General features: G+C 49.8%; 1 protein-coding gene across 1 annotated transcript in view; it reads left to right on the forward strand.

Moving 5' to 3' along the window:
- ANKS6 (ankyrin repeat and sterile alpha motif domain containing 6) overlaps positions 1-26,329 on the forward strand; it is a 46,392-nt gene that overhangs the window by 16,574 nt on the left and 3,489 nt on the right. The window contains exons 7-14 of the mRNA XM_024559965.3: positions 648-846; positions 1,594-1,643; positions 4,918-5,121; positions 6,226-6,379; positions 8,271-8,440; positions 15,196-15,379; positions 21,496-21,563; positions 23,821-23,937. Coding sequence (XP_024415733.2) covers positions 648-846; positions 1,594-1,643; positions 4,918-5,121; positions 6,226-6,379; positions 8,271-8,440; positions 15,196-15,379; positions 21,496-21,563; positions 23,821-23,937 — 1,146 coding nt within the window. The remainder of the gene's footprint in view (positions 1-647; positions 847-1,593; positions 1,644-4,917; positions 5,122-6,225; positions 6,380-8,270; positions 8,441-15,195; positions 15,380-21,495; positions 21,564-23,820; positions 23,938-26,329) is intronic.

The following is a 26,329-nucleotide window of genomic DNA, read 5'->3' on the forward strand; positions in this document are numbered from 1 at the left end:
GGTGCTAGCGAGTCGGCAGGTCCACGGACTCTGCGGTCCTTTCGTGTTGGTGGCTCCCTTGAGGTCCCAGATCTTCTGCACAGTGCTGCTTGCAGAGGTCCCTCTGTCCCTGTCCTCACTGCCAACTCCCTCCATAGGTCAGGCCCTCACAGCCTTCCTTTGGGCTGTGCCAGTGACCTCCGAGCTGTCCGAGGATTATGAGGACACCCTAAGAGGTGGCAACTGTCCTCTTTCTAGGTGGGGAGGCATCAGCTACTGGAGCAGATGCCAGGCTTGTGTGGACACCTGGCACCGCCCACACTGTCACTGGGCTGGGGGAGAAGCCACGCGGTGATAAGTGTTAAGGGGTTTGGGGTTGGCCTTGTCTGGGCCTCCATGTCTCCTCAGTCTGTGCCGGGAGGAGACTGATTAGACGAAGGGTGGCAGTTAGGGTTCACGGACACCACCAGCCTATTGCAAATGCTCCTAAGGACAGGGTCAGGGAGGATTTAGAGAACCAGGGCGTGCTGGGGAAGGGTGCCGCGTGGCTGATTGGCGATGCCTACCACGGCCCCCGAGAGGGGAGGGGAAGCAAGTGTGAAGTACAGTCCCCGTCCCTGGGCAGGATGTTCCCGGGGCATGACCTCTGTTCTGCATTCCCTCGGCAGTCCTGGTGGAGCCGGATGTCCAATCGGTTTCGGAAGCTCAAACTGATGCAGACCCTGCCCCGTGGGCTGTCCAGCAACCAGCCGTTGCCTTTCTATGATGAGCCAGAGCCAGTGCTGGACTCCACCATGCGGGCAGTCCCCCAGGACAAGCTAAGCCGCTCTGGGCTCCCTGACGTGGCCCCCACAGTGAAAGACAGCGGTAAGAAAAGGCTGCAGGTGTGGGATTTCCAGTGGTCAGACCCAAGTCCTCTGCCCTCTGTCCGCCCTCCTAGGCTGATGTCAAAGGTGAGACGATGTTGGAATGTGACAGTGGAGCAGAGTGGCTGCTCTGCAAAGAAGAGACTGAGACAGGGACACAGATGCTGCTGGCGTGGTAGGACGGGGAAGCTAGTGGCAAGAGTCCTGAGTTCCTGTCCCGCACACACACCCTGCTGAGGGACCCGAAGCCATCGATAGGCGGTTTTCCCCACCTATCAAATGCGATGGGTCTCTGGCACTGAAAGTGTTTTGAAATAGAACGTTACCTGGGGAGAGGAAGGGAGCTGAGCTCCCCCACACTGGAGGTATTCAAGAGACTGAGCAACTTTACTGGGTGCTGAAGGAGACTCCCCCACTGATAGGGAAGTTGGTTAGGTCACATCCCTCTGACAGACCCCCCCACGCCCGGCCCCGCCCCTCTGGCACCGTTGCTGAGACAGACTATTGAGCTGGATGCCCCACTGTCTGACCCAGCACCGTCGTGGTTTATGGGAAAGCTGAAAACACGCTCTGAGATACATTTGTAGTGCTTTCCTTCTATTCAAATATTGAACACCAATTATTATGAAATATTTAATCTCCCAGGAGCATTGGCTTAGCAGGATGAAGGCCAACCTGGTCACTCATCCTCAAGCCACGAACTCGTGGGGTGGGGGGTCATTTCAGGAAACTTCTGTTTGTCCCTCAGGTCCTGGGAGTGCAAGAGGAGAAAAGGAAGACGCATTATTGACAACCATGGTGAGTGTGGGGCTTTTCTGAAAGCACTTCAGGTCTCTACCAATCATTAGTTTATTGATGTACAAAGAGCCACGTGGGCATTGGTCTTTCTTTGAGGTGTCGCAGATGGGGCTGCTGTCAAAATGCGTAACAATGGGGCCCTGACTGGTGTGGCTCAGTGGGCTGGGCACTGGCCCACAAAGCGAAAGGTTTCCGGTTCGATTCCCCGTCAGGGCACATGCCTGGGTTGCAGGTTTGGCCCCCAGTTGGGGTGAGTATAAGAAGCAACCAGTCGATGTTCTTTCTCACAGCAATATTTCTATCCCTCTCTTTCCTTCCCTTCTCCCCTCTCTAAAAATGAACAAATAAAATCTTGTAGAAAGTGTGTAACAGTGGATACAGCTCTGACACAGGGGCCGGAACAGATGCCAGCTCGGAACCGTGGGTGAGGCTGTGCCAGTGCTTGGTGGCCCTGCGTAAGCCCTGGTCACGTTCTCAGGGAGGCAGCCCTGAGGACAGGGCACTGAAGGGGTAGCAGTTGATGGGCGACGTTGGACACTTGGTTACGGAGCGCCAGGGAGAGAGGCCTCAGTTTCCTTACCTAGGGACGAATCAGGATAAGTTCAGCTGTACGTAATAAAAAGTGTGCAGACAACAGTGGCATAAGTAAGGTAGCAGCGTATTTCTCTTAAGTGAGTGAAGTTCAGGGCTGGTACGTTGTTCCATGGAGTTAGAGACCGAGGCTCCTCTACCTGCTGGTCTCCTAGGCATGGCTTCTATTACCAAGGTCACTTCTGGGTCCGAGGTGGCTTCCAGACCCCTGGGCAAGGCTGCCTCGTTTCAGCCAGCAGGAAAGAAGAAGTGGCCACGGGTGGGTACATGCCAGGTGTCTTTCAAGAATTTTCCTGGAAACACACACATATGTTTATATCACATTGGCCAGAATTGAGTCACATGGCCACATCACACTGCACAAGGGGGTTGGGAAACGAAGTCTTTGCTCCAGGGGGTTGGGTGCGCAGTTACATAGGGGTATCTAAGGAGGATGTGGAGGACGGATCCTGGGGGACAGCCAGCAGTCTCGGGCTTAGGGATGCTGCGTCTCATGGTGGTGGTTTTTAAATGCAGTCACCCACGGGAAGATCTGAGCTCAGTGCCTGCCTCACAGTGAGCTCCGTTATCTGCCGTGGGGCCTCGTCTGTGTTCCCTCACCTCTCTGGGCCTCAGGTGCCTCTGCTCTGAAATGAGAGCCTCCTGGTTGGGGTGGGACTCAAGTCCACCTAACTCTGAGACCCTAGTCTGGAGGCTGGCCAGGAGAGGGCAGTATTGGAAAGGAGAAGGGAGCAGAGAAGCTCCCTTAGAAAGCCTGAGTCGCCCCAGGCCACGCCCAGCGGGGGCGGATCCTGACCTGATAGGCCTGCTCCTCCCCGTGGTGCACAAGGTGTAAATTGCTGTCTCCACACGGTGACCATGGGAGCTTGTAGCACCTGATATTTGACAATATTAAATAGTAATAAGAACTGTCAGTAGGGTGACAGAAAGGCTGTTATTGAAATTTTGGGAGGTGCAGTAAAACATAAAGAAGAAAAATAAAATTGCCCTTGATTACACGTGTACTCCTGATTGACATTCTGTGTTGTATATTGTTCGAGCATTTTCCCTGTCATTTTTAGCATCTGGGACTACAATACAATGCTCTGTGTAATAACAGCCAATACTTAACGCAGCACTTACCAAGTACTGGCCACTGTTCGTGCACTTACACACCCACCCACTTAACCTCTCCGACAGCCGTGCAGAGTGGGCACTGTTGTCGTCCCCGGGTTGTGGTGAGCCCCATTCATGAACAGTGTTTCACGACCATCTTGTGTACATTGCTGAACACTCTCTGCCCACGTCCCGTCTAGCGGCTGTGACAGGTCTCCTCTGGACTCTGGGGCTCCTGGTTTTGTTTTTTTGACAGTTCCCATGTCCGATGAACGTGCTGATGCCGCAGCCCCCGCCCTCCCCTGCCGGGCGGCCTGACTGTTCCCTCAGGATAACTGTCTAGGCATTCCTGGGTCAAAGCGCGGGAAGGTCACTGCCCTCCAGAAAGTGTGCGACAGTTCAGAAGCTCACTTGAAGGAGTCAAAATGCCCGTCTGTGGTGGGTTTGAGCTGCGAGTGTCGTTAGTCATCTTCCAGGACAAGCCCGCGCTGCTGGATGCAATGGCTGAGGTCCAGAGGGGCAGCACGAGTTCACAGACTCTCAGAAAAGCCCAGAGCAGCGGTGGTGGGATCCCAGGATGCCCACCCTCTCTCTGCCTTGGAGCTCTACTGTCCTGCCTCCTCATGCCCTGTAGAGGGCAGCAGTGTGCCCGCCTGCCCCTGGGCAGATGGAAGCTGGCCAGGGAGACCTGCTGAGTGGGCGTTTGCAGCCATCCTTGCGGAGATGCCCAGCTCCGAGGCAGGTTTAGCTGTGGGATGCCCTTCCCTGCAAAGTACCATCTGGCGCTAAGTTCAGCGTCTTTTCTTAATTAAAGTTAGTGTGGACCGTGTGACTGCTTTTCCTGGGCAGTCCACCAGTCCTCATCCTGCGGATTTTCTACTGACCCCAAATCACATTTTCAAAGTTTAAAATTCAGTGACAGTTAAAAATGTCAGCAGTGGGAGGTGTGGCTGGCGGGTAGGATGAGTGTTGGGGGATGGAGAAGGGAGTGTTGGCTGGGCTCACGCAGAGCTGGCCTGAGCCTCCCCATCCCTCACCCCCTGCTCCTTCCCCCCGAAACACCCAGCTATGGTCACACAAGTCCCCTTGCAGTTCTGCACGTGTGTCCTGCTTTTCTCCAGGCCTTTCCACATTCTGTTCCCTCCACCTGCAGTATCCTTTTCCCCATCCTCACCAGGCCAGCTCAGGCTCAGGCTCAGGCTCAGGCCATCAGGCTCAGCTCAGGTGCCCTTCCTCCTTGCTGCTCTCTTCACCTGCAGCAGGAAGAGCCTCCCCTGTGCTCTTCTGGCTCCCCTGCCCCCCTCGCTGCCCCCCTGACATCACTTGGCTTCACCTGGGCTCTCCACCACCCTGGCCCTGTTCTGATCTTGCTGCTGTGGATGGGTCCAGGGGAAGCCAGGAGCTGGCCCAGAGCAGATGTGGGCAGTGCTTGCTTGCTGAGAGGGGAGCTGAGGGTCCATGTGGGTTTCCGGCTTCAGGGAGGGGTGGATAGTGCCATTCTCGGAGAAGCAGAAAAAACCTGGAGTCTTTCTCTCAGAGCTGGGGCCTCTCCAAGGCCTTTGACTAACCCACAGCCTGTCTTTTTCAGCTTCGAAACGGAGCCCCCTTCACCAGACTTCCAAGTGACAAGCTGAAGGCCGTCATACCCCCTTTCCTACCCCCCTCCAGCTTCGAGCTGTGGAGCTCCGACCGGTCCCGGACTTGTCACAATGGGAAAGCAGACCCCATGAAGACTGTGCTGCCCCAGAGAGCCAGCAGGAGCCACCCCATGGGTAGCGGGGGCACAGACACTGTAAGTCAGCCAGCTGACAGTCAGATGCGCCATTCACTGCTCACTGAAATCGTGATGTGTCACAGCCAGAAGGTCCTCGGACCCACTGGTGCAGAAGGGTTAAAGCTTTTTTATTTTTGTCTAATGAGTGATACCTTTTGTCTAATGAAATCTGATAAGGAACTTGATCTGTAAACAGATTACAGTGTCAGTGTGAAGGGAATGAAGGCAGGATCGCTCTCTTCTCTGTGCTCTCTCTGGAACCCTGGAGCTCCAAGGAAGCATTTGAAGGCTGGTGCTAATTCAGCCTTCCCTTCAGTAGATGAGGACCCGGGGCCCAGAGAGGGGAAGTGATTCACTGAAGATTGCCTGGGTGGGGCAGGCCTGAGACCAAACACCAGATTCTTGGTTTTTAGTCAAGTTCCACACTACATGATTGCTTAGGTCCATGACTGAGAGCAAACAGTAGGGGGCAACTAGGTATGCTACTGGTGTTTTCTTGAACCCAGAAGGCGTGTGACTTCTGTCCTTCGGACCACTGTGGTTTTTGTCTTTGTGGCCCTTGGTGTCTCTGTAACGTTCAGAGGCATCCTTCTTGAGGCAGGAAGTTATCTCCACGTGTGTGGACTGCCTATGTCCTGGAAACCGTAAATGGGAAAGCCAAAGACGAGGAATTTGGATGTGACCTGCCGCCGTGCGCTCAGTGATTAGAGAAGCTCAGCACTTCCATCTCTTGAGATATAGTGGGGCTGACCCCCGCGCTTGCTGCTGCCTCCCTGGGCCATCACAGTATCGAATCTCTACAGGGAGGTCAAGATCCTGGCCCCTGGAGGTGCTCAGAATGGGCAGGGCTGGTTGGCCTTCAGCCAGCCATCTGGGAGGAGTTGAGTGATCCTGGCAGCAGGGTGACCTGTGGGAATTGACGTCACGGGGGCTCAGGCTGAGCTAATGGTCAGGTTGTCAGCAGCTGGAAGTGAGCTCCCATCCCTTAGGGGGTTCCTAGCAGGCTGAGCACTGGTCAGCAAGGGTGTGTAGGGCGAATACAGGCGTTGGCTGTGGTGGGCCTGTGGAACTCCAGGTCCCTTCCCGCAGACCATTGCCATGACACCTGCCTTATTCTTGCAGACTGCTGTCAGGCCGGTTAAATTTCCATCTCTCTCCAGAAGTCCAGTCTCTCCAGCCAATTCGGGAAACTTCAACCACTCGCCTCATTCCTCAGGTGGCTCCAGTGGGGTAGGGGGCGTGAGTAGGCACGGCGGGGAGCTGCACAACCGCTCAGGTGGGTACCCGGGCACAGCCACTTAGGGGAGGTGGGAAGACCCCTTGGCATTGAGCGTGTGAACCGGCCCTGTGCCCACTGTGCAGAAAGTCCCAGAAACAACCACACATACCTTGTCGTCTTGATGTGGCCAAAGGATTTTTCAGTGAATTCACAATTCTGAATTTCTCCTCTGCCTTTTTTGAGGGGCAGGAGTAAAGACAGAAGAATTAAAGTCTATGATGCTTTATTTTCTTGGAAAACGTTACAGGAAATTAGGAGGAATTTTCATGGTGTTTTCATGGTGTATAAAATCCTTGGAGGTAAAACCTTAGCCTCTCATCCCGCCTTTTCATTGAGCAGGTGAGGAAACTGAAGCTCAGAGTGGGCAAGAGACCCGCCCAGGGACATATAGCAAGGAGGTGATAACTAGGACCCAAGCCAGTTATTTTGACCTACAGCAAACTTCTCCGTCCTCTCCAAGGACACGCAGGATTAACCAAAGCCAGCTCTTTGCGCCCCTGCTCTGTCCCATTGCCTACGGACTGCCTGTGTCTTGTAGAAAAGCCCTAAGACCAGATGAACCAAAAGACGATAATAGTAGCAATACTAATAAGGTATAATCTCCCCGGCTAGAGATCATAATTAACAGTTTGGTATATGTCTTTACAAAGTTCTTTCATTCATATTACATTATTAAGGTGGAATAATTTATAGAACTAGTACGTGCCAGGCCTGGTATCAGACCCATTACATGGATTGTCTCCTTCAGGCCCCAGCAGCCTGCAAGGGTATATTCTCCATTTTACAGATGAGGGCACTGGGGCTCAGGAAAGTTAAATAACTCGGTCAAGGTCACACAGCGGTGAGGTAGAGAGCCAGGACCCAGTCAGCAAGCTGACTTATGAGTACGGACTGCTTTGCAGCCTTTTTCCTCTTTGTGCACATCACCATGTTGGGAACGCCTTTTCACCTCCATACCCCTGTGTCTACAGCATCTTTTTAGTAACCCGAGAGCAGCCCGTTCATGGGAGGAGTCCCACTTTGATATAACTAGTTCCCTCTTCCCGGACACTGAGGCTTTCCTAGATTTTTGCTCTCATAGATGCTAACCGCACTAAGGAACGCCTTCACACCTCTGTCATCTGCATGGGCAGTCAGAGATTTGCTTAACATGAGTTCCCTCAAATCAGGGTGGTGAGGTCAGTGGGTTTGCCTGTTTTTAAGGCTTTTGATAGATTTTGCCCTCTAGAATGGCTCTGTTCATCCATGTGAAATCTCACTGCAGTGCCCGGCACCTGGTGAATGCCCTGGAAGTGTTAGTTACCAGTGTTCTCGCCCTTTTCTTTTGGAATAATTCAAGGCTGCCAGGAGATTTGGGGAAACGGGGAGAGGGAATGTGCCAGTCAGGGCTCAAGTCAGAGAAGCTGGCATCTCTGAGTGTTACGGAGTGAGGAAGTTATTGACACACCTGTGGGAGGAGCTGGGGATGTAATGGTGGAGGTGGAGACGGAGGTCGAGGGAGGAGCCCTGGTGTGGCCGCACAGGTGGAAGGTGCTGCCCAGGGGGCCGCGGCAGGAATTCAGGGCAGGGCAGGCTGGCATCTGCGCTGGCTGGAGGCTGGCTGAGCTGGCCGTGGTGCCAGGAAAAGCGAGGACAAGCTGACCTTGCCGGCTCTGCACCTTTCACCACCTCATACCATGATGCCTTCATCATGTGACGGCCACTGTGTCCCGGCCACATTCTAGTTCTCGTGCAGAGTCCTCTCGTGGCCGGCCATGACCCACAATCCCATGGGGAGGGGTCATGGGCAGAGTGGTTGTGGCACATTGAGGTCAGCACAGGAAGCCTGTCGCACCCATGCTGCAGTCCTCTGGGCCAGTGGCTGCCACTCCCGTTCCTCTTTCCCCAGGTGGCAGCATAGACAGTGTCCTGTCCCAGATTGCCGCCCAGAGGAAGAAAGCAGCTGGACTGTCTGAGCAGAAGCCCAGCCATCGGTCAAGTCCTGTTGGGCCAGCACCCGGGTCCAGTCCTTCTGAGCATCCGGTCTCCCCTGCAGGTGGTGGTGGTCCCAGCGGCAAGGTGCTCGTTCTCTGTCTGTCTCCTCCTGTTCCACTCACAGCTTCCATCCTGACAGCTGGGCACGGGGGCGGTGCCACAGTCGTGGAACAGGCCCCTTTCAGCAGCTGCTCCTGGGTTTCCTGAGAAGGGCTGGGTGATACAGGCAGTTGCCGAAATCACATGGCCCCCAGCACACATGGTCACCTCCCGCCTGATCTCAGGGCACCAGCAGGTGCCTCATCCAGCCTCACGTTGCACATAATTTGTTTACTGATTAGGGCGAAAGGGTTCAGGGTGTAGGTTCAGGGGCAGGCTGACAGGGTTCAACACTCAGCCGCACACTTTAGCATTTAGGAGGGGGTCCTGGCCCCTGGGGAGCCTGTGTGAGTGCCAGCTGTGCCGACGTTACTAGCACTACCTTGTTCCTTCATGGTGCACACCCCCTGGAGCTTCTGCTCTGAGCCTGGCCCTGCCAGCAGTGGGGATCCTGCGGTGAATTGAGGTTTTGTGACCACTCCCAGGGTGTCCTATGGCACAGACAGTCTCACCTTAGTGTGGCAGGGGTTGTCGTGGAAAAGGGAGGATGCCCTGCCATGCTTTAGGGCACCAGTGACATCTAAATGGGGAGCTGAAGGAGGAGGAGCCAGATGGAAGGAGCAGGGTATGAGGCTCTTCCAGGGTAAAGGGACCACATTCACAGCCCTCCAGAGGCCAGGGTGTGGCAGAAGGGAGGAGCGGGAGGAAGGAAGGTCGGTAGGCAGGACAGAGCCGGGGCCTCAGCTCCCTGGTGTGACTCCATTCCTCCAGTAGTGCAGCCCAAAGGCTGTCAGCACACTGTTGGTGTCTGTGGAGTTTGTGAGGGACAGGAAGCCCTGAATGCCTCCCTGGAGTGAGAAGTCTTTTCCTGTCTTTACAGTGCCCCTCCTACCTCCTCAGCTCATCACTGGAGGGAGCCCGCAGCGTGTGGGTGTGAACTGGCTCCTCCCCAGGTGGCCCTCCGTGTGCCCCGCCCCTCAGTGGCACCGGGAAGCTCATTGCCTCCTCTGAGAGGACCCCATGCCCAGGCACAACCCCATTCTTTATCATATTTTCTAGATCTTAAGCTCTTTCCCTGAGAGCGGTTAGGTCACCTGAGAGCCTCACTCTTGGACCTTGGCCCAGGCGTGCCTCCAGAGATTGATGTTTTAATGATGAGTGAGAAATAGTCTTTATTTTCTGCCCAGCCACCTTGGTTACCAACTTTTTGTTGTTCAAAGTCCCTTTTGCCATTGGTCCTATGTAATTAGGTTCCTTTTACAGTATAGCTGCAGAGAAAGTGTCTCTCTCTCTCTGTGTGCATTAGCATATTTTCCACTATATTGCAAATTACTTGTGTAAAACGGTCTGGATCTGTGCAATTAAGTTCCTTTTAGAATTTGGCTCTAGAAAAAGTGTCTCTACTGATACTTGGATGCATTTTCTTTCCCTCAAATAGTAATATTTATATAATTACTGTATTTTTCTTTTTGCCTTTGCTGCTAGGAAACTCAGAGCTACTCGTTAAAGTAAATTTGCTAGTCTGGGCTTTAATATAGTTGTCCTCTATTGCCTAAAATTTTCTGTTTCTATTTTGATGATCTTCTTAGATGTGTTAGAGATTACTAGCTTCCTTTAATTGGTGTTGGACATAGGTAGAAATCTAAGTTATAAGTTATGTTAATTATTGTCTCACTTGAATTCACCTGTCACATATAATCTAGAAAGAATATATTCTGATAAAAGGAAACTGTGTCAAAAGATGCATTTAGGAAACAATAAACTGGGGAAACGATCCAGTTCAATGATCTACTAACACCCTTAACGTAATGATAGGCTGTCACCCTCTGGTTTCTGGGCTCCACGCAGGATAACTGCATGAAACTCTCAAGGCAGGGTCTGCGGAGCCTGCTTTTCCCCCGAGAATGCTGCAGCCCGCCCAGCTCAGGGCTTTCAGAAACCACTGCCTTACTCAGAGGACATCAGGAGTGGGCTTTCTGTCAATGGCTCCAGAAAATGGAGACACGAAGTGCTTTCCAAAGATTCCCTTAGGAAGAGTTAGAAATTAGTATTCAAAATATGAGCCTCCTAAATCTGGTTTTTGTACTTTGCTTAAAACAAGCTGTACTGTGATAGTGGCATGTTCACAAGGCGTGACTTCCAGCATGTTTGTGAATCAGCGTGAAGTGAGCCTTGGGAGGCACAGAATGGTGGGGTGGTCAGAGCATTTTTCCACACTTCCCAGACCTCTGGAAGCCTAAAGGAGTCTATCAGTTTCCTGTTCCCACCCCCAAAGCTCGGTGGTGGAAAACAAAAAGCATTTCTTCAGCTCATGAATCGGTGGGCCAGCCATGTACTCTGGACTTAACCAGTTCCTCTGGTTTGGGGGGATCACTTGCATGTCTGGCTCGTGGCTGTAGTGACCAGGATAACTGGGCCATGTGTGCCCACAAGCTTGGACGTGTTCTCGTGGGAATGGCTAAAGCCATGTGTTGAAAAACCCTCAAGTTGTGTAAGCAAATAAATGCACCCAGTGTCAGAGCACAGAGAGGCACGTAGCAAAGGGTGTGAGTCCAGGGGGGAGTGGAGATGAGGCTGCTAATGCAATCAGTCCCCTTCACTGAGGACATGGAGAATAGGTTGGATATTTCAGAACACCCCAAATCTTATATTCACCTGCCCCTTCCCAATAATGCTGCCCACAGGTTCAGAGTATCATGTTTCTTTGCTTTTTGGTTGGGGTACATCTGTTTTATAGGGATATACTAACTATTTCCTGCTTAATCAGAACCTTTATTATTGAATGTCTCTATAGGAAAAGAAGAGGGAAATTTATTAATAATATAGGCAGCTAATTGACACCGTCTTTTAAAACCTAAGAAAGGGACTTCTTTTTCCACTCTGTAATTTAGTTAGTTAGAAAGAGGGGCTTACACAGGAGAGGTGTGCCCGTTTCCAGGCATAAGCTCTTAGTTTCTACTATCATACCTTTTTTTCTTTTTTCTTTTTCTTTTTAGAGAGAGAGAGAAGGGGAGGGAGGGAGAAAGAGAGGGAGAAAACATCAGTGTGTGAGAGAAACATCAATTGGTTGCCTCCTGCACTTTCTCCCCCAACCAACTGCCACACCAGTCAGGGCCTATCGTACCTCTAAGGTGTTCGATTTTTAGCAAAAATTGTAAGACATATGAAAAAGCAAGAAAAACTGCACTCCCAAGAAACAAAGCAATCATCAGAAGACTCTCACTTAGATATGACTCAGGTGTTGGAATTATCTGACAGGGAGTCAAAAAACTACCATTCATGTGTTAAAGGCTCCCATGGAAAATTTGAACCACATGCAAAATTATATGAGTAACTATTTCAGCAGAGAGATGAAAACTACAAGAAAGAATCAAGTGGAAATGCTGGACGTCAATGAAATGTAACAGAGATGAGGAAATGCCTTTGATGGGCTCCTAGGTGGACTTGGCAGAGTCAAAGAAAGAGTCAGTGAACTTGAAGACTGGGCAATAGAAATTACCCAAATTGAAACACAAAGAGAAGTTAAAGCAAAATCAAGAACAACAACAACAACAACAGAGCATCCAAAAGTGGTGGGATCACAGCAAACGCTCTCACACATGGATGCTTGGCATCCCTGAAGGAAAAGGGGGAGAGAGAACGGTGGGGCAGAAGGAGTGTTTTTTTAAGTAATGGCTGAGAAGTTCCCCAAATTGATGATATAGATGCCAAACCACAGATCTAGGAAGTTCAGAAAACACTAAACAGCACAAATGTCAAAATGAATACACCTATTCATACCATGTAAACTACAAAATAAACAACTCTCAAAACTCAGCAATAAGAAATTAACAACAAATTTAAAAAATGGGCCAAGTATCTGAATGGGTACTTCCTCAAAGGCATGCACATGGCAATAAACATGAGAAAATGTTGAACATCATTAGGTGTTAGGGAAATACAAATTAAAATCTCAGGGAGGCAGAACTATACACCTATGAGAATGGCTAAAATTAAACAAAAAATTAAAGATGCAAGTGTTGATGAGAATGTGGAGCTACTGAGACTTTCATTCATTGCTGGTAGGAGTGCAAAATGGTACAGCCAGCTTGGAAAAGTTTGGCAGTTTCGTATAAAACTAAACATATACTTAGCATGTGAGCTGGCTATCTCACTCCTAGGCATTTACCCAAGTGAATTTTTAAAAAACTTCTGTTTGTATAAAAATCTGTTGTTGAATGTTTATATGAGTTTTTTCATAATCACCCCAAATGGGAGCATATCATCATCAGACACACAGATAAACTGCCTGTGGTACACCCGTGCACAGAGTACTTCTCAGCCACAGGAAGGAACGCACTACTGATAGCATGCAGCGACTCAAGTGAGTTTGAAAAGGCATTATATTGATCTGGACCCAGAAGTCTACACATTGTATCACTCCATTCATATGACATTCTGGAAAAGACAAAACTGTAGGGATGGAAAATAGATGAGTTATTTTTGTGGATTGGGTTGTGGGGAAGGATTGACTAATCAGGGACAGCAAGGGGACTTCGGGGTGGGGGGGATGGAACTGTTCAGTATGGTACTGTTGATGGGTACGCAACTCTGTGCACTTGTAAAAACCTGTAGAGTTGTACACAACAGAGTCATTTCTACGGTATGCAAATTAAAAAAAAATCCACCGGGAACCAAAGATGAAATTCGGACGGTGACAGCAGATCTAACTGTATTACGAATGAACGACAAACCGCACTGTAGGAGGCGGGGAAGAAAAGCCACATGTCAAGTGGATTTGGTGAGGCCAAGGCAAAGACAAAAACCATACGTAAGCACTGTATTCTACGTGAAAAGTTTGTTTCTTACGGGCATGTAGCTTAAATTCCAAAATCGCTTTGCATATATATACTTTTTGCATATCTATGTACTTTACATGAACATAAGGTTGAACAAAGTAAACATAATAAGCCCAGGTTTTAACTGTCAGAGACTGAGTTAAAGGGGAAATGCTAGAACAAACCCTGTGGATATTGGACTGAAGTCAGAAGTTTCAGTGTGGAATCATTATGAACACATGCTTACACACATAAGTACACATGCGTACATACACACAGGTGGATAAAGAAACATGGCTATGTGTGTATGCGCAGGCCAGTGTGTTTCATATGTTTCCTTGCTCTGTCTACTGACAGGATCTAGAAGCAGTGACATCCCAGCAGCGATGAGCAATCTAGTTCCCAGATTTTGTTTTCTAAATTCCATTCTCCAACAAAAAGGACCAGGGCCTCGGAGAAGTGGTTTATTCCAGTAGTGGGTCAGTGAAAAATACAGGGGGAGCCTGAAGCATTTTGTGGAGTCAGAAAGTAAGGAAATGCTTTTAAAAAGAAAAAGATGGGCATGTTTAAAGGACACAGGAGCCAGCCTGAAAGGTCTCAGTGGCCAAAGCCGGAAAATGTTGAGCAACTATAAATAACAATAGTATTGGATTGTGATCCAAGATCAGAATAAATATCCATGAGCCCTTACTGATATGAATAAGTAGCTAAATAAATGAGGCAGAAGGAACCACTCTTCCTTACAGAAAAATTCCAAATAGTAAATGTGGAAAGAATAAGGGAAATAGCAAATCGTCATTGGAACACCTCATTAGTAATTGTTCCATACCACAGCCACCCAAAACATTAGTGGGTTAAACTTTAAGGAAATACAAGATATTTAGTTCAAACTATCTTCCCCCAAATATTTCTTTATTATAAAGGGAAAAACAGTACCCTCACCCAACAGACACCACCTTAACTATGTGATGAAGGCTGACATCATCGGTAACAAGACACCGACACTTCGTGCCTCCTGGGATGATGGGCAGAAAACCACACCTCACCTCTGTGGTCGCTGACCCCAAGACCCATAAGCAAATTGAACTATGAGAAAACATAAGAGAAGCCCAATTTGAGGGACAGTCTACAAACGCCTGACCAGGACTCTTCACAACAAAAACGTTAAGGGCATGAAAAACAAGGCAGAGCTGTGGAGCTGTCTCAGATTGGAGGAGAGTCGGACCGACCAGTCGGGGCCACGTGGGAACCTGGACTGCATCCTGAATCGGAACAAGGGTGTTCGTGGAACACACAGCGAGTTCTGAGTCCACTCTGAAGTTTAGCTAACAGGATGTCCCAATGCTAATCTCTTGGTTTCGGTAATTGTACTCTGGTTCTGTAAGATGCTAACATCAGGGGAAGCTACCGGCACTCTCTGTTCTTTTTCATTCTTCCGTAAATCTCAGAGTATTTCCAAATAAAAAAAAATTTTAACTAAATGACACATACACACACACAAACCAAGGGGAAATATGTCCTTGGGTGAGAGGTTGGAAGCAGCTGGTTTGGGTGAAGGAACATCAAGAGCAGAAAGGGACTTGGTGTGTAATCCCCACTTCCATCTCCACGCCAGGTTAACCGAGAGGTAAGGGGACTTGGCCAAGGATGCAGTGCTAGTGGGGGCAGGACTAGTCCCTGCATTCCCTGACTTCATGGGCTGTTTTTTCCATCCCACCCCCTGCTCGGCTCCAGGGGAGGATTCTCTTGTAACTGTTCTGATAAAGCTGTTTCTGCTTTGGATGTGTGTGCTTGTGTGTTTTTAAAACAGATTTCATACTCCTGGTTAGATGTCTTGTTGAGGGTTCCCTATTGGGGGCGTCTGCTTTAATCACTTCTATCTTCCAGCTGCTAGCTGTGTATTTGTCTTATTCTTTTGTGCAGAAACTGGAGACAAGCAAAAGGCCTCCCTCTGGAACTTCCACTACCTCCAAAAGCACGTCCCCCACCCTCACGCCCTCCCCTTCACCCAAAGGCCATGCAGCGGAGTCCTCGGTGTCCTCTTCCTCCTCCCACCGGCAGTCCAAGAGCAGTGGGGGCTCCAGCAGTGGCACCATCACTGATGAGGGTGAGTCCCCTGAGGTCGTGAAACCCCACCCTTTCCTCTTCACCACGGTCACCTGGCAGGTGCCTTTAATCGCTATAACCACCCTAGGTCTGGTTTATTTGTTACAATCAAACAGCAGCACCGGCCCCTCCGCTTCCCTGATGCGACCTTGTATGGTTGTCTTCACTATGATTAAGATATGGTAAGCTGTCGTACGTAGGCCAATTTCATTTATATCCACAGACACACACCTGCGGAAATGTTTCCCCAACAGCAGTTAGGTGCCTTTTCCTGAACCTTGTGTAAATCAGGATTCATTCGGTTGCAAGTGATGGAATCTCCACTCAAACTTGTTTATTTTTTTAAATATATTTTATTGATTATGCTATTACAGTTGTCCCATTTTTTTCTCCCCTTTATTCCCCTCTGCCCTGTACCCCCCTATCCCACCAGCATTCCCCCACCTTAGGTCATGGCCACGAGTCCTACGTATAAGTTCTTTGGCTTCTCCATTTCCCATACTATTCTTTACCTGCCCCCGTCTATTTTGTACCGACCATTTATGCTTCTTATTCCCTGTGCCTTTTCCCCCGTTCTCCCCGTTCCCTCTCCCCACTGATATAGCCCTCCATGCGATCTCCATTTCTGTTCTAGTTGTTTGCTTAGTTTGCTTTTGTTTTTGTTTTTTTTTAGGTTCAGCTGTTGATAGTTGTGAGTTTGTTGTTATTTTACTGTTCATAGTTTTGGTGATCATCTTTTTCTTATATAAGTCCCTTTAACATTTCATATAATAAGGGCTTGGTGATGATGAACTCCTTTAACTTGACCTTATCTGGGAAGCACTTGATCTGCCCTTCCATTCTAAATGATAACTTTGCTGGATAGAGTCATCTTGGATGTAGGTCCTTGCCTTTCATTACTTGGAATACTTCTTTCCAGCCCCTTCTTGCCTGCAAGGTTTCTTTTGAGAAATCAGCTGACAGTCTTATGGGAACTCCTTTGTAGGTAGCTGTCTCCTTTTCTCTTGCTGGTGGTTTTAAGATTATCTCCTTATCTTTAATCTTGGGTAATGTAATTATGATGTGTCTTGGTGTGTGCTTCCTTGGGTCCAACTTCTTTGGGACTTTCTGAGCTTCCTGGACTTCCTAGAAGTCTATTTCCTTTGCCAGATTGGGGAACTTCTCCTTCATTATTTGTTCAAATAAGTTTTCAATTTCTTGCTCTTCCTCTTCTCCTTCTGACAGCCCTGTAATTTGTACGTTGGAACATTTGAAGTTGTCTCGGAGGTACCTAAGCCTTTCCTCATTTTTTTTTAATTCTTGTTTCTTCGTTCTGTTCTAGTTGAATGTTTAGTTCTCCTTTCTGCTCCAAATTGTTGATTTGAGTCCCAGTTTCCTTGCTGTCATTGTTGGTTCCCTGTATATTTTCCTTTATTTCACTTTTCGTAACCTACACTTTTGCCTCTATTTTGTGACCATACTCAACCATTTCTCTGAGCATCCTGATTACCAGTGTTTTGAACTGTGCATCTGATAGGTTGGGTATCTCTTCATTGCTTAGTTCTATTTTTGGAGCTTTGATCTGTTCTTTCAAAGATTTGGGCCATATTTCTTTGTCTTGGCACACCTGTTAGGTTGTAAGGGGCAGAGCCTTAGGTATTTGCCAGGGTTGGGCAACCCATGTCGCTGCATTGTGATGCTGTATGTGGGGGGAGGGGTCCAAGGGGGAACACACTTGCTCCGCTCTCTGCCGGTTTTCAGTCACTTCCCCAGCTACCCACAAGCAAATTGGGCCCTTTTGGTGCTGATTCCCAGGTGAGTGGGTTTGTGTACGTTCTAGGACCCTGTGGGTCTCTCCAATAAACACTCCTGTGAGGCTGGGAGTTCCTCCTGCTGGTGTCGCTACCCCCACAGGTTTTTCCAGTTAGATATTTTGAGGCTTTATTTCCCCACATTGGAACCTTGGGTTGTGCCATCTGTCTCACTCCCCAGTTTTTCCTCCCGATTTATCTGCACACAAATGTGGGACCGCCAGCTCCACCAGCCACTGCCCCGCCTGCCCCAGTCCCCCAGCCGCCACCTTGCCGAGAGTCCTCTCTGCCCCAACTGCCCGTCTCTACCCCTTCTACCACTCTGGATGAATGTTTCTTCTCTAACTCCTTGATTGTTGGACTTCCATACAGTTTGATTTTCTGGCAGTTGTAGTTATTCTTTGTCTTAAAATTTGTTGTTTTCCTGCTTTTGGTTGTGTGAGGGAGCAAAGTGTATCTACCTATGCCTCCTCCTTGGCCGGAAGTGAAACTGGTTTAAACAAAAGCAAAAGGAAGATCATTTGTTGGTTCATATAATGGACATGTCCAGGCTGTGCTTCAGGCATGTCTGTCCAGGTGCTTTGGGAGTGTTTCTGTCCATATCTCAGGTGGGCTTTCTCGGGGGGGTGGCAGGCATGTGCCCCAGCAACGTTAGGCTTACTTCTTCTTCCTACTAACTTAGCAACCCCAGCAGAAGGAGAGCTGAATGCTCAGTAGGTCCAGCAAAATCCCAGGGGTAGAGGTCATTGGCCTGCCATGGCTGATTTATAACAACTTCTGTCGTTTGCCCATCCTGGACGCTCTCTGTGTCCATGGGGGTGGAATGTGCTGATTGGCCAGGCCCAGGTCACATGTCTGTCTTTGGAGCCAGGGTTGGGGTGTGCCCTGCCCACATGGTATGGATTGGAAGTGAGAGGAAGTGGCTTCTCAGAGGGAAATTGAAGTGCTTCTTCCAGAGAGGAGGAAGAGGAGGGTGGATGTGGGGCAAGAAAAGCTGTAGATGTCTGCTGCCCCCCTGGAGAACTTTGGAACCTGCGTGTGTGAGTGACAAGCCTCTCCCAGGGGATGCTGAGGAAAGGGAGATGGCGAGTACGGCAGGGTGGGAGCGGAGGCCTCGCAGTGAGGCCCCAGGAAAGATGAAGGGAGATGAAAAGAAGAAGGTCACGTTTTAAGACTGTCCTCTGGTGGCCCCTGGGAGTGGGGATGGGGGAAGGAGGGGGCGGAGCTTTCATGAGAGATGGGGCCCAGGCAGGTGCAAGTCTAGGAGTATAAATCAGAGAGGGGAGGGGAATGTCACTGTGCGTGTGGCCTTCTCTGGTGCATTTGCGGGCACCTCACTGCAGCTGCTGGGAGGGAGCGCCGAGCAGGCTCTGCCCAGCGTGGGAGAAGTTGGAATCCTGAGTTGATAAATGCGTGCTGCCATTGGCAGTGGCTTTATTTGGGGGCTGCTTTATTGCTTTGTGATACCCAGTGCAATCATTTATGAGAGCTTCAGAGATTCACTAGCAACCCCATCCCTCCCTGGCTGTGCTTTCCCTGTGGAGTTTTTAAGTTCCCCTCTCGTGAATTCTCCCACCTCGGGGCTTTCAGGAGTTGAAACCCCTAAAGGTTCACTTAGGTATTTGTACCTCATCTTTTTCCAGAAAAGAGTTGAGACGGTGGATATCTGTGTGCATGGCCCATGCCTACTCTTTTCATTCATTATTTAAAAGGTTTGCAGAGCCCCAGGTGGGATGAAAAGCGAGGAGGACCTGTAGGGCATTAGATTGTCGCAGGAGAGCAGCTGCGCTCCAACCTCGAGCAGATATTCTTTCTGTTTTTGTGGGAAACGTGTGGCCCCAGTCACGATGCCCTGCCCGTCTTTCCACCTGCGTCCCTCTCTCTGGGTTCCTGTTGGAAGCAGTGAGGCCTGTGACGAAGTTGCCTTCTCAGCCTCACATTCGTAACAGGAAGGCTTCTGGGGCAGCCACTGGTTCCTATGACCTGTGCTGGGTGGTAGGAAAGCTCGTGGTCAGGCTGGGGCACCAGATGCATTCAAAGGAATCACATGACATGACTAACACAAGATGTGGCCAGCAGAGCGCGGAGTGCCGTGTCGGGCCTCCCGGGAGCAGGCCTTCGGGCCAGGCCCCAGGCTGGGAAGAGATGAGGCCGTGGTGGGCCGGAGCTGTGCGTTAAATGTATGAGCTGGTGATTAAACACAGCTTTGAAAATAAAATTACAACAACAAAATGTATATAAAAGAACACAAAAAAGGAAAAACAAAAACAAATTATGTGAATGTATAATTATATTAAGTATAAAGGTGTGAGGTATTTAAAACACAATTATTTGCTGTTTTTTTAGTGCACTTACCAATATCTATGCTCTTGAGATTATTTGCATGTCTCGTGTGTGTGGTGGAAACATTACATGACCATGGTCACTCCTGTGCGTCTGTGTCCACTTCTGCGTTCAGGAGCATTACACTGGTCCGCTGTGATGGGGTATTTTACACCGTGGAAATCAGCAAATGCCACCGGTCAGGACTTGGTTTATTGTTTTATGGATCATCTAGATGCAGTCTGGACAGTGGTAGAGACAAAGTTAATCATGCAGGTTCAACTTAAAAGTGTCATGTCCATGCCGTTACATTGTGAACAGCACAGACAGTTGAGAAAATGTTCTCCCAGGATTTGAAAACCATTATCTAATTCAGCGAAGTTGCTCACGTGAAGTTAGAACATACGCGTTCATTGTTTCATTTCATCTTCCACGTTCACATAAAAGGAACAGCCAGCCTTCGCGTTGGAACTACCCTCCTTGGCCATCGGTACAAGAGTAGGGCAAAAATCTGTGACAGAATTCCGTGGGATGCCTGAGATGCAATGGAGACATTCGCTGTATGGATTTAAAATGAAGAGTTTTGTATGGTTTGGTACTACGTGCAAATTGCGTGCTACACATTCTTTGTATCAGTAAACTCTGTGGTAAACTTAAGTACCTGCATACATGAGTACACTCCCCCCAAACGCCGTTGTTAACCATTTACCAGCACACCGCTGTGGGGAGAGACTGCGTGTCGGGGGAAGCAGCACGAGCAAAGGTTTGGCATCGTGAAACTGTGCTGGGGTATGTCTGGGCTGGGACTTAGTTCATCTCACACATCCTCGCTCAGTAGCAGCTCTTCTCCAAAGACCTCTCTGGTCCCTCTGCCTGGGTCTCTGTCCCAGGTTCCCGTTTGTGCCCTTCACTCATCACCAGTGGGAGAAGTGGCCGAGTGGGGTGTGGAGTGCAGGCCTGGTAGCTACACCTTGGGTTTGTATCCCTGCTGTGCTGTAGGCTAGCAGTATGACCCACACAAGATACGGCACCCAGTCTTTCTGTGCCTCAATTTCTCATCTGTAAATCGGGTCAGTAATAAGGTCTGCCTCTGGGGGCTGCTGTAGAGAGCAAAGTGGTCATCCACGTATAGGTGCCTGATGGTGAGCCATGTGTATCGGCTGTCACCTCTTTGTTGTGTCTTCCCCACCGCACTGAGCTCCTCCCTGCAGGAACCTTTCCAAGCTGGCATTCCCAGCGTATCGTGGGCACATTGGTGGCCACTGTTAAGCACCCTCCTGCCCCATGTCACCTCCCCCGTGCGGCTCCGTTCTTCCTCTGTCAGCCTGCTAACATCTATTTTGGTCTCTATTGAGTCCCTAAGGCCCAATCTGGTAGATACTTACTGAATGTGTGAATAAATATTTTTCTAAACCCTCAGATGCTGGTCTTGCTTCCTTTCTTCACTCTTCCTACTCCAATATCTTGGTACCCAGAATACTCCGTTTTCCTCTGGCACCTGCCCCTCTGCCCCACTGAGATGCAACCTTCCTTCTGGAAGCCCACAGCCTCTGCACACGTGATCCAAACTCCGAGCCTGGGCTCAAGCCCACCTGCCTGTTCTAAGTTCTTTCTCTGGCCAGCTGAGGATTCGCTGGCATTAGCATTGACTCCAGGTGCAGAGACCAGCAGCCAATACATCATAATTACAAACGGTTCTCGGACAGAGGGCAGAGTTTCAGTCCCAGCAGCTGGAACTCCGAGACCTTGGTGGTTGCAGCTGTTGGAGACTCGGCCTGGCCGTGAACACCCCCGTCTTCTCCCGTCACAGCCCCACTTTGGCTGATGCCCACGGCCTGCCCTAAGCAGGGCGATGAGGCCTCCAGCTCCACACCCAAGAGTGCAGCTTACATCTGCTTTCTGTGCTTTATGAAAGTTTGAAGATCACTCTTTTTATACATTTTATCAAATTCTAAAGTGGTGTTGTGTTGTTGTTTTTTTTTTTTTACATCTTTCCCTCTTGAAGATGAACTGACTGGAATCCTTAAGAAATTGTCACTTGAGAAATATCAGCCCATTTTTGAGGAGCAAGAGGTAAGGATGTTCTTTTTGAATTTCAATTTAAACCTTGTTGGTTAAAAAATTGTCTGAATGTTGTCTTTCCTTATGGCTTCTGCTTGTTTTCATTCTGCCAGCCTAGACTGGTCGTTTTCACTGTGACCCCTGAGGGACTAGAATTCCTGTTCAGCACCTTTAGTTCAGCCCGTGACAGTGAAATTCGGGGGCCCTTATGGCTTGTTGCGTTGAACAGAATTTTGTAACATGGAGCACTGCTCTCTCTCAGAGCGTGTGTCTGTCCTGCACACACGTGTGCATGGGGACCGACCGACGGGATCTCCGGTGTGCAGGTCCCAGTGAAGCTGAGTTAAGTGTCTGGAGGAGAGTCTGTGTTAATCTGAGAGAATTCCTATTTACTTAAAAGCTGTCACAATCGCAGATTTGAAATAGTGCTGTTCTGCAGTTTAGCAGTTTCTCAAAACATTAAACATAAGAGTTACTGTATAACCCAGGAGGCCCACCCCTAGGTCTACACCCACGAGAGAGGAAAACGTAGGTCCACACAAAACTTGTACACGAGTGTCCACAGCAGCGTCTATTCATCGTGGCCAAAAAGTGGAAGCAACCCAAATGCCCATTAGTTGATGAGTGGGTAAATAGAATGTGCTGTCTCTATCCGATGGAATATAACGCGGTCCTCAAAAAGGAATGAAGCTCAGCCACGTGCCACGACACGAACGGACCTTGAAAGCGTGATGACAAGTGAAAGGAGCCGGTCACAAAAGGCTATGTGTTGTATGGTTCCGTTTACATGAAATGTCCAGGACAGGCAGACAGTACAGACGGGAAGATTAGGGGTGGCCAGGGAATACAGGGTGGGGGGAGAGAAGGGAGGGATTTCTAACAGGGATGAAAATGCTCTGAAATTGAGCGTGGAGATAGTTACACAGCTACACACCAAAAGTCTTTGAGTTGCACACTTTAAATGGGAGAATTGTGTGGTAGGCAAATGATACCTCAGTGCACCGTTAAAAGTTTTCCCGTTCTGCGGCCCACGAGCCACCAGGGTGTAGTCCCCGGTTTAGAACATTCTGGTGCCCGGTTTAGTACTGCATGAAACTGTGGCGCGTGCAGTAGCAATCACGAGACCCAGTCATTGCCCCCAACAAGCTTGAGATGCAGTTGAGGAGTTTGTGTTTTGCTTCAGGAAACACACTGGGGTGCTGTGGCTTTCTCCCTCGGTTTGCTTTTCTGCCCTAACCCGTCTGTCCACCCTGCCTCTCTGGAGTTTTAAATTGGAGCGGTGATTTCCTCGTCATCAAGAAAACCTTTCCTGTTTGCAGATGGCTGTCTACTTTTGTTTGATGTATTCCGTGCCTTCCGAAGAGCTGGCTGTGGGGACAGGATGTGGGTTCCCCGCCACAGGTCTGGGATGGTGAGGAAGGGGAGTGTCCTGCAGGGCCAGGGACCAGCTGGTTTCAGCCCAAACCACACCACTCTCTTGCTCAGCCGCTCAGCGCCTTGCGAGCGGTCAAGTCCCAGAGGAGCTGGTTGTCAGAGAGGAGGGAGAGGCCTGCATCGCACAGAGAGCTTGGGACTGGCTGAGACAGCAGACCCTGTCTCAGTGACGCAAAGCTGGGTCAAGATTTTTTTTAACCCAGGAAAGTAAAGTGACTGTTAAAAAAGAGAAGGAAAGATGGGGTGGAAGCTGTATCTCCTGGAGCTGAGGCACGGGCAGGGGTGACAGAAATGTTAGGGTTTCTCCGGTGGAAACCAGAGGTTGTATGGCTTTGGGACGCCCTTATTCTGAGCTCTTCTCCACCTTTGTTCTCCGCAGCACTTCTTTCCTCATTGCTTCTGCTTGTTTATTTTCTCACTCTGTCTTTCCACAGTCTGCATCTCTCTCGTCCCCGGGGGGGAACCGTGGTGAGTATCTCGAACACCTCCATCGTCTGTGTAGTAGCCAGCATTGTTACAAGTCCTGCAGAACTGGACCGTAGCTACCCAGATCACTGCCTCGGGGGCTTTTTTTTTCCCACTTGTTTCTTTTTCAGGTTCTTTCCACAGTACACTCTCCTGGAAAAATCCCACGGCTAGAGCTCAGGAGAGTTAGTTCTTACTGATGTTTTCAACTAAACTTTCAGCATTCAGTCAGGAATTGGAAAGAGTAGGTTGTAACTAATTTCACTGCTAATAAGTACTAATAGCTCATCATCATGATATTTCTGCTGTAGCTGGAAGGAGAGATGTGGCACCAGGCAGATGGTAGCGAATCCCCCTTCTTCCTCCCCAGGTGGATATGGAGGCATTCCTCACCCTCACCGACGGCGACCTAAAGGAGCTGGGTATTAAGACAGATGGGTCCAGGCAGCAGATTCTGGCAGCAATTTCTGAACTGAACGCAGGCAAGGTATTGTTCTCAATCTCTCTCTTTTTTTTCCCCCCCTGTTTCACACAGCTCAGAGCTTAAAGGACCTTCGGGGGTCTAATTTTATCTCTGGCATATCTGGCAGAGGCTGGCCCCACATGCATGCTTCTCGCTGCCTCCCAGTGTGGCCTGTTCCTCTTCCAAATCTCTCTTCCCATAAGGTTAGATTCAGCTAAAAGATTCCCTCCGGTAGTTCCCACCCGCAGGGCTGGGGTTGCCCTCCAGAGCACAGGGGAAGCAGAGGCACTGGAAAGGTGTGCCCTGGGGTCACGTGGGCCGGCAGGTTGACTTGCAGCACCCCCACTGCTCCCTGTGTTTCCCCGGGCAGGTCAGGCACCTCCCTGAGCCGGGCTTTCCCATCTAGAGGGTGGGGACGATGGCACTGCCTCCAGAACAAAACGCTAAGCACATCCCCTGGCACACAGAGACCCGTCAGTCAGCATTGGTATTATTGGCATCCTGCCTTTTTGTCTAATGTTAAATTTCTATTTTATCAGCTTTAAAGCTAAAGATTAGCAATGCCTCCCACACATGTGCAAAACACAAACAAGCAAACAAACAAACAAAAAAAACGCGAAAAGCATCACATCCACTTTGCGAACAGGTGTCGAGTCACGTTTCAGGGACATCGGGCTACTCACACTCCTTTGCCCTCTGCTCCTCGCCCAGTGAGGGCGGGGTTTACTGTCCCTCCCTCCAACAACAATGTGTACTACCTGCCTATCTGGGGCTCTTTCCCACTTGGCCTAACAGCTCCCCATTTGTTGAACTATACCACCTCGCCTGGGATTTTGCCGTTGTAAATACCACTGTCGTGGACATCTCTGCCTCTTTCCTTTCTCTTCTGTGGTTGTATTCCTCAGGCTCTGTTCCACAGCACGACATTACGTCAGAGAGCATGACTGGTTCTTTCCACATAGTGCCAGGTACGCACAGAACTACTGGACAGACTTCTAGCACCAACAGCAAATAAATATTCAGGTAGCACTTTATCATTCATAAGCCACTTTGCATACATTTGGCTCAGGCACCCTGTGGCCCAGGGGTTTAAGGACCCTCCTCCTCTGGTCTTCAGAGGCCAGATATGTGAGCCAAGGGGAGGGTGGGGGGTGGGGGAAGCCACGCTTAAGCCAGTGGAGGAAGAAGGACAGAAAAAGTTCCAGATGTAGAGCCAATGAGGATGGTGGAAGCGCCTTGGGAGGAAGGGGAGGAGCTGGGTGCCCCCAGAGCCTGACCTGGGCGTGGTGGATGGTAACCTCCGATGCTTCCAGACCTGCCCTCTGCCCTCAGGGCCGTGCCTTCCTTGGCCTATGGTCACATAAGGAGGACAGACAGGGCTGGTTTGAAAATCTTAGGAGCTTCACCGGCACCATCAGAGTGACAATGTGACATTGTAAGTCCACTCTTCCTTGAAGTCTGTGTGGACTGGAGCCTTTCATTCACTTTCTCTCAAATTCATCAGCCCCCTGCTCTATTTCTGTAACAGTCTGAATCCTATACTAAACAGGAGTCCATCTAGAGATGCAGAAATGACAGCTGTTAGTGGTCATCTCAGTCACTTTGGGCTCCCTAACAAAGCACCACAGACTGGTGGCTTGCAAACAACAGAAATCCATTTCTGAGTGTGGAGGCTGGAGGTCCAAGATCAGGGTGCCAGCAGGGCGAGTTCTGGCGTGGGTTCCCCTGCTGGCTGCAGACTGCTGCCTTGTTGGGTATCCTCAACGTGGTAGAGACCAGAGAAGAGCACGCTCTCCCCTGTCTCTTCCTATAGCGGCATGGATCCCGTCTCGGGGGCCCGCCCCTCATGGCCTCATTGAAGCATAATTACTTCCCAGACACCATCCCGTCTAGGTGGGGTTTCTGCATGCGGATTTTTGGGGAGGGCCCAAACATTCAGTCCGTAACAGTGGTCTTCCTTGGGGGCCCCCGTTGACCAGCTTCCAGCACAGAGAGCCAGGCACTTCTGACGAGCCAGGCCGTGGGAACCACTGAATCCCACCCACATCCTTCCTACAGGCAGCACCCACCCTGCAAAGTCAAGTGATTCTGCACCGAGGCAGGTGTGCAGGGAAGGAGTGGATCTGAACTAATTGTTGGAGAAAGAAAGGCCCTCTTATTCTAGGGCAAATAGAACCAGACAAAGTTGTGGAAATGAGGACTATATATCATAGTGCCAAGGTGTGATTGGGAGAAGTTTAATATTCCAAAGGCAAGTTTGTCATCACCCTCCCAGGTTACCATTGCAGCTCTATCCTGGTTCTTAGAAAGAGCTAAGAGGTCATCAGGCCAAGGGGGGCTCCCAGGAGCCCTCAGATGCCCTGGGTCTCAGCTCTTCTCGGCTGGACCTGCCTGATCCCAACTTTAGGGGCTCCTG

The sequence above is a fragment of the Desmodus rotundus genome, chromosome 1, assembly GCF_022682495.2.
Source record: "Desmodus rotundus isolate HL8 chromosome 1, HLdesRot8A.1, whole genome shotgun sequence".
In the NCBI taxonomy this organism is placed as follows: Eukaryota; Metazoa; Chordata; class Mammalia; order Chiroptera; family Phyllostomidae; genus Desmodus; species Desmodus rotundus.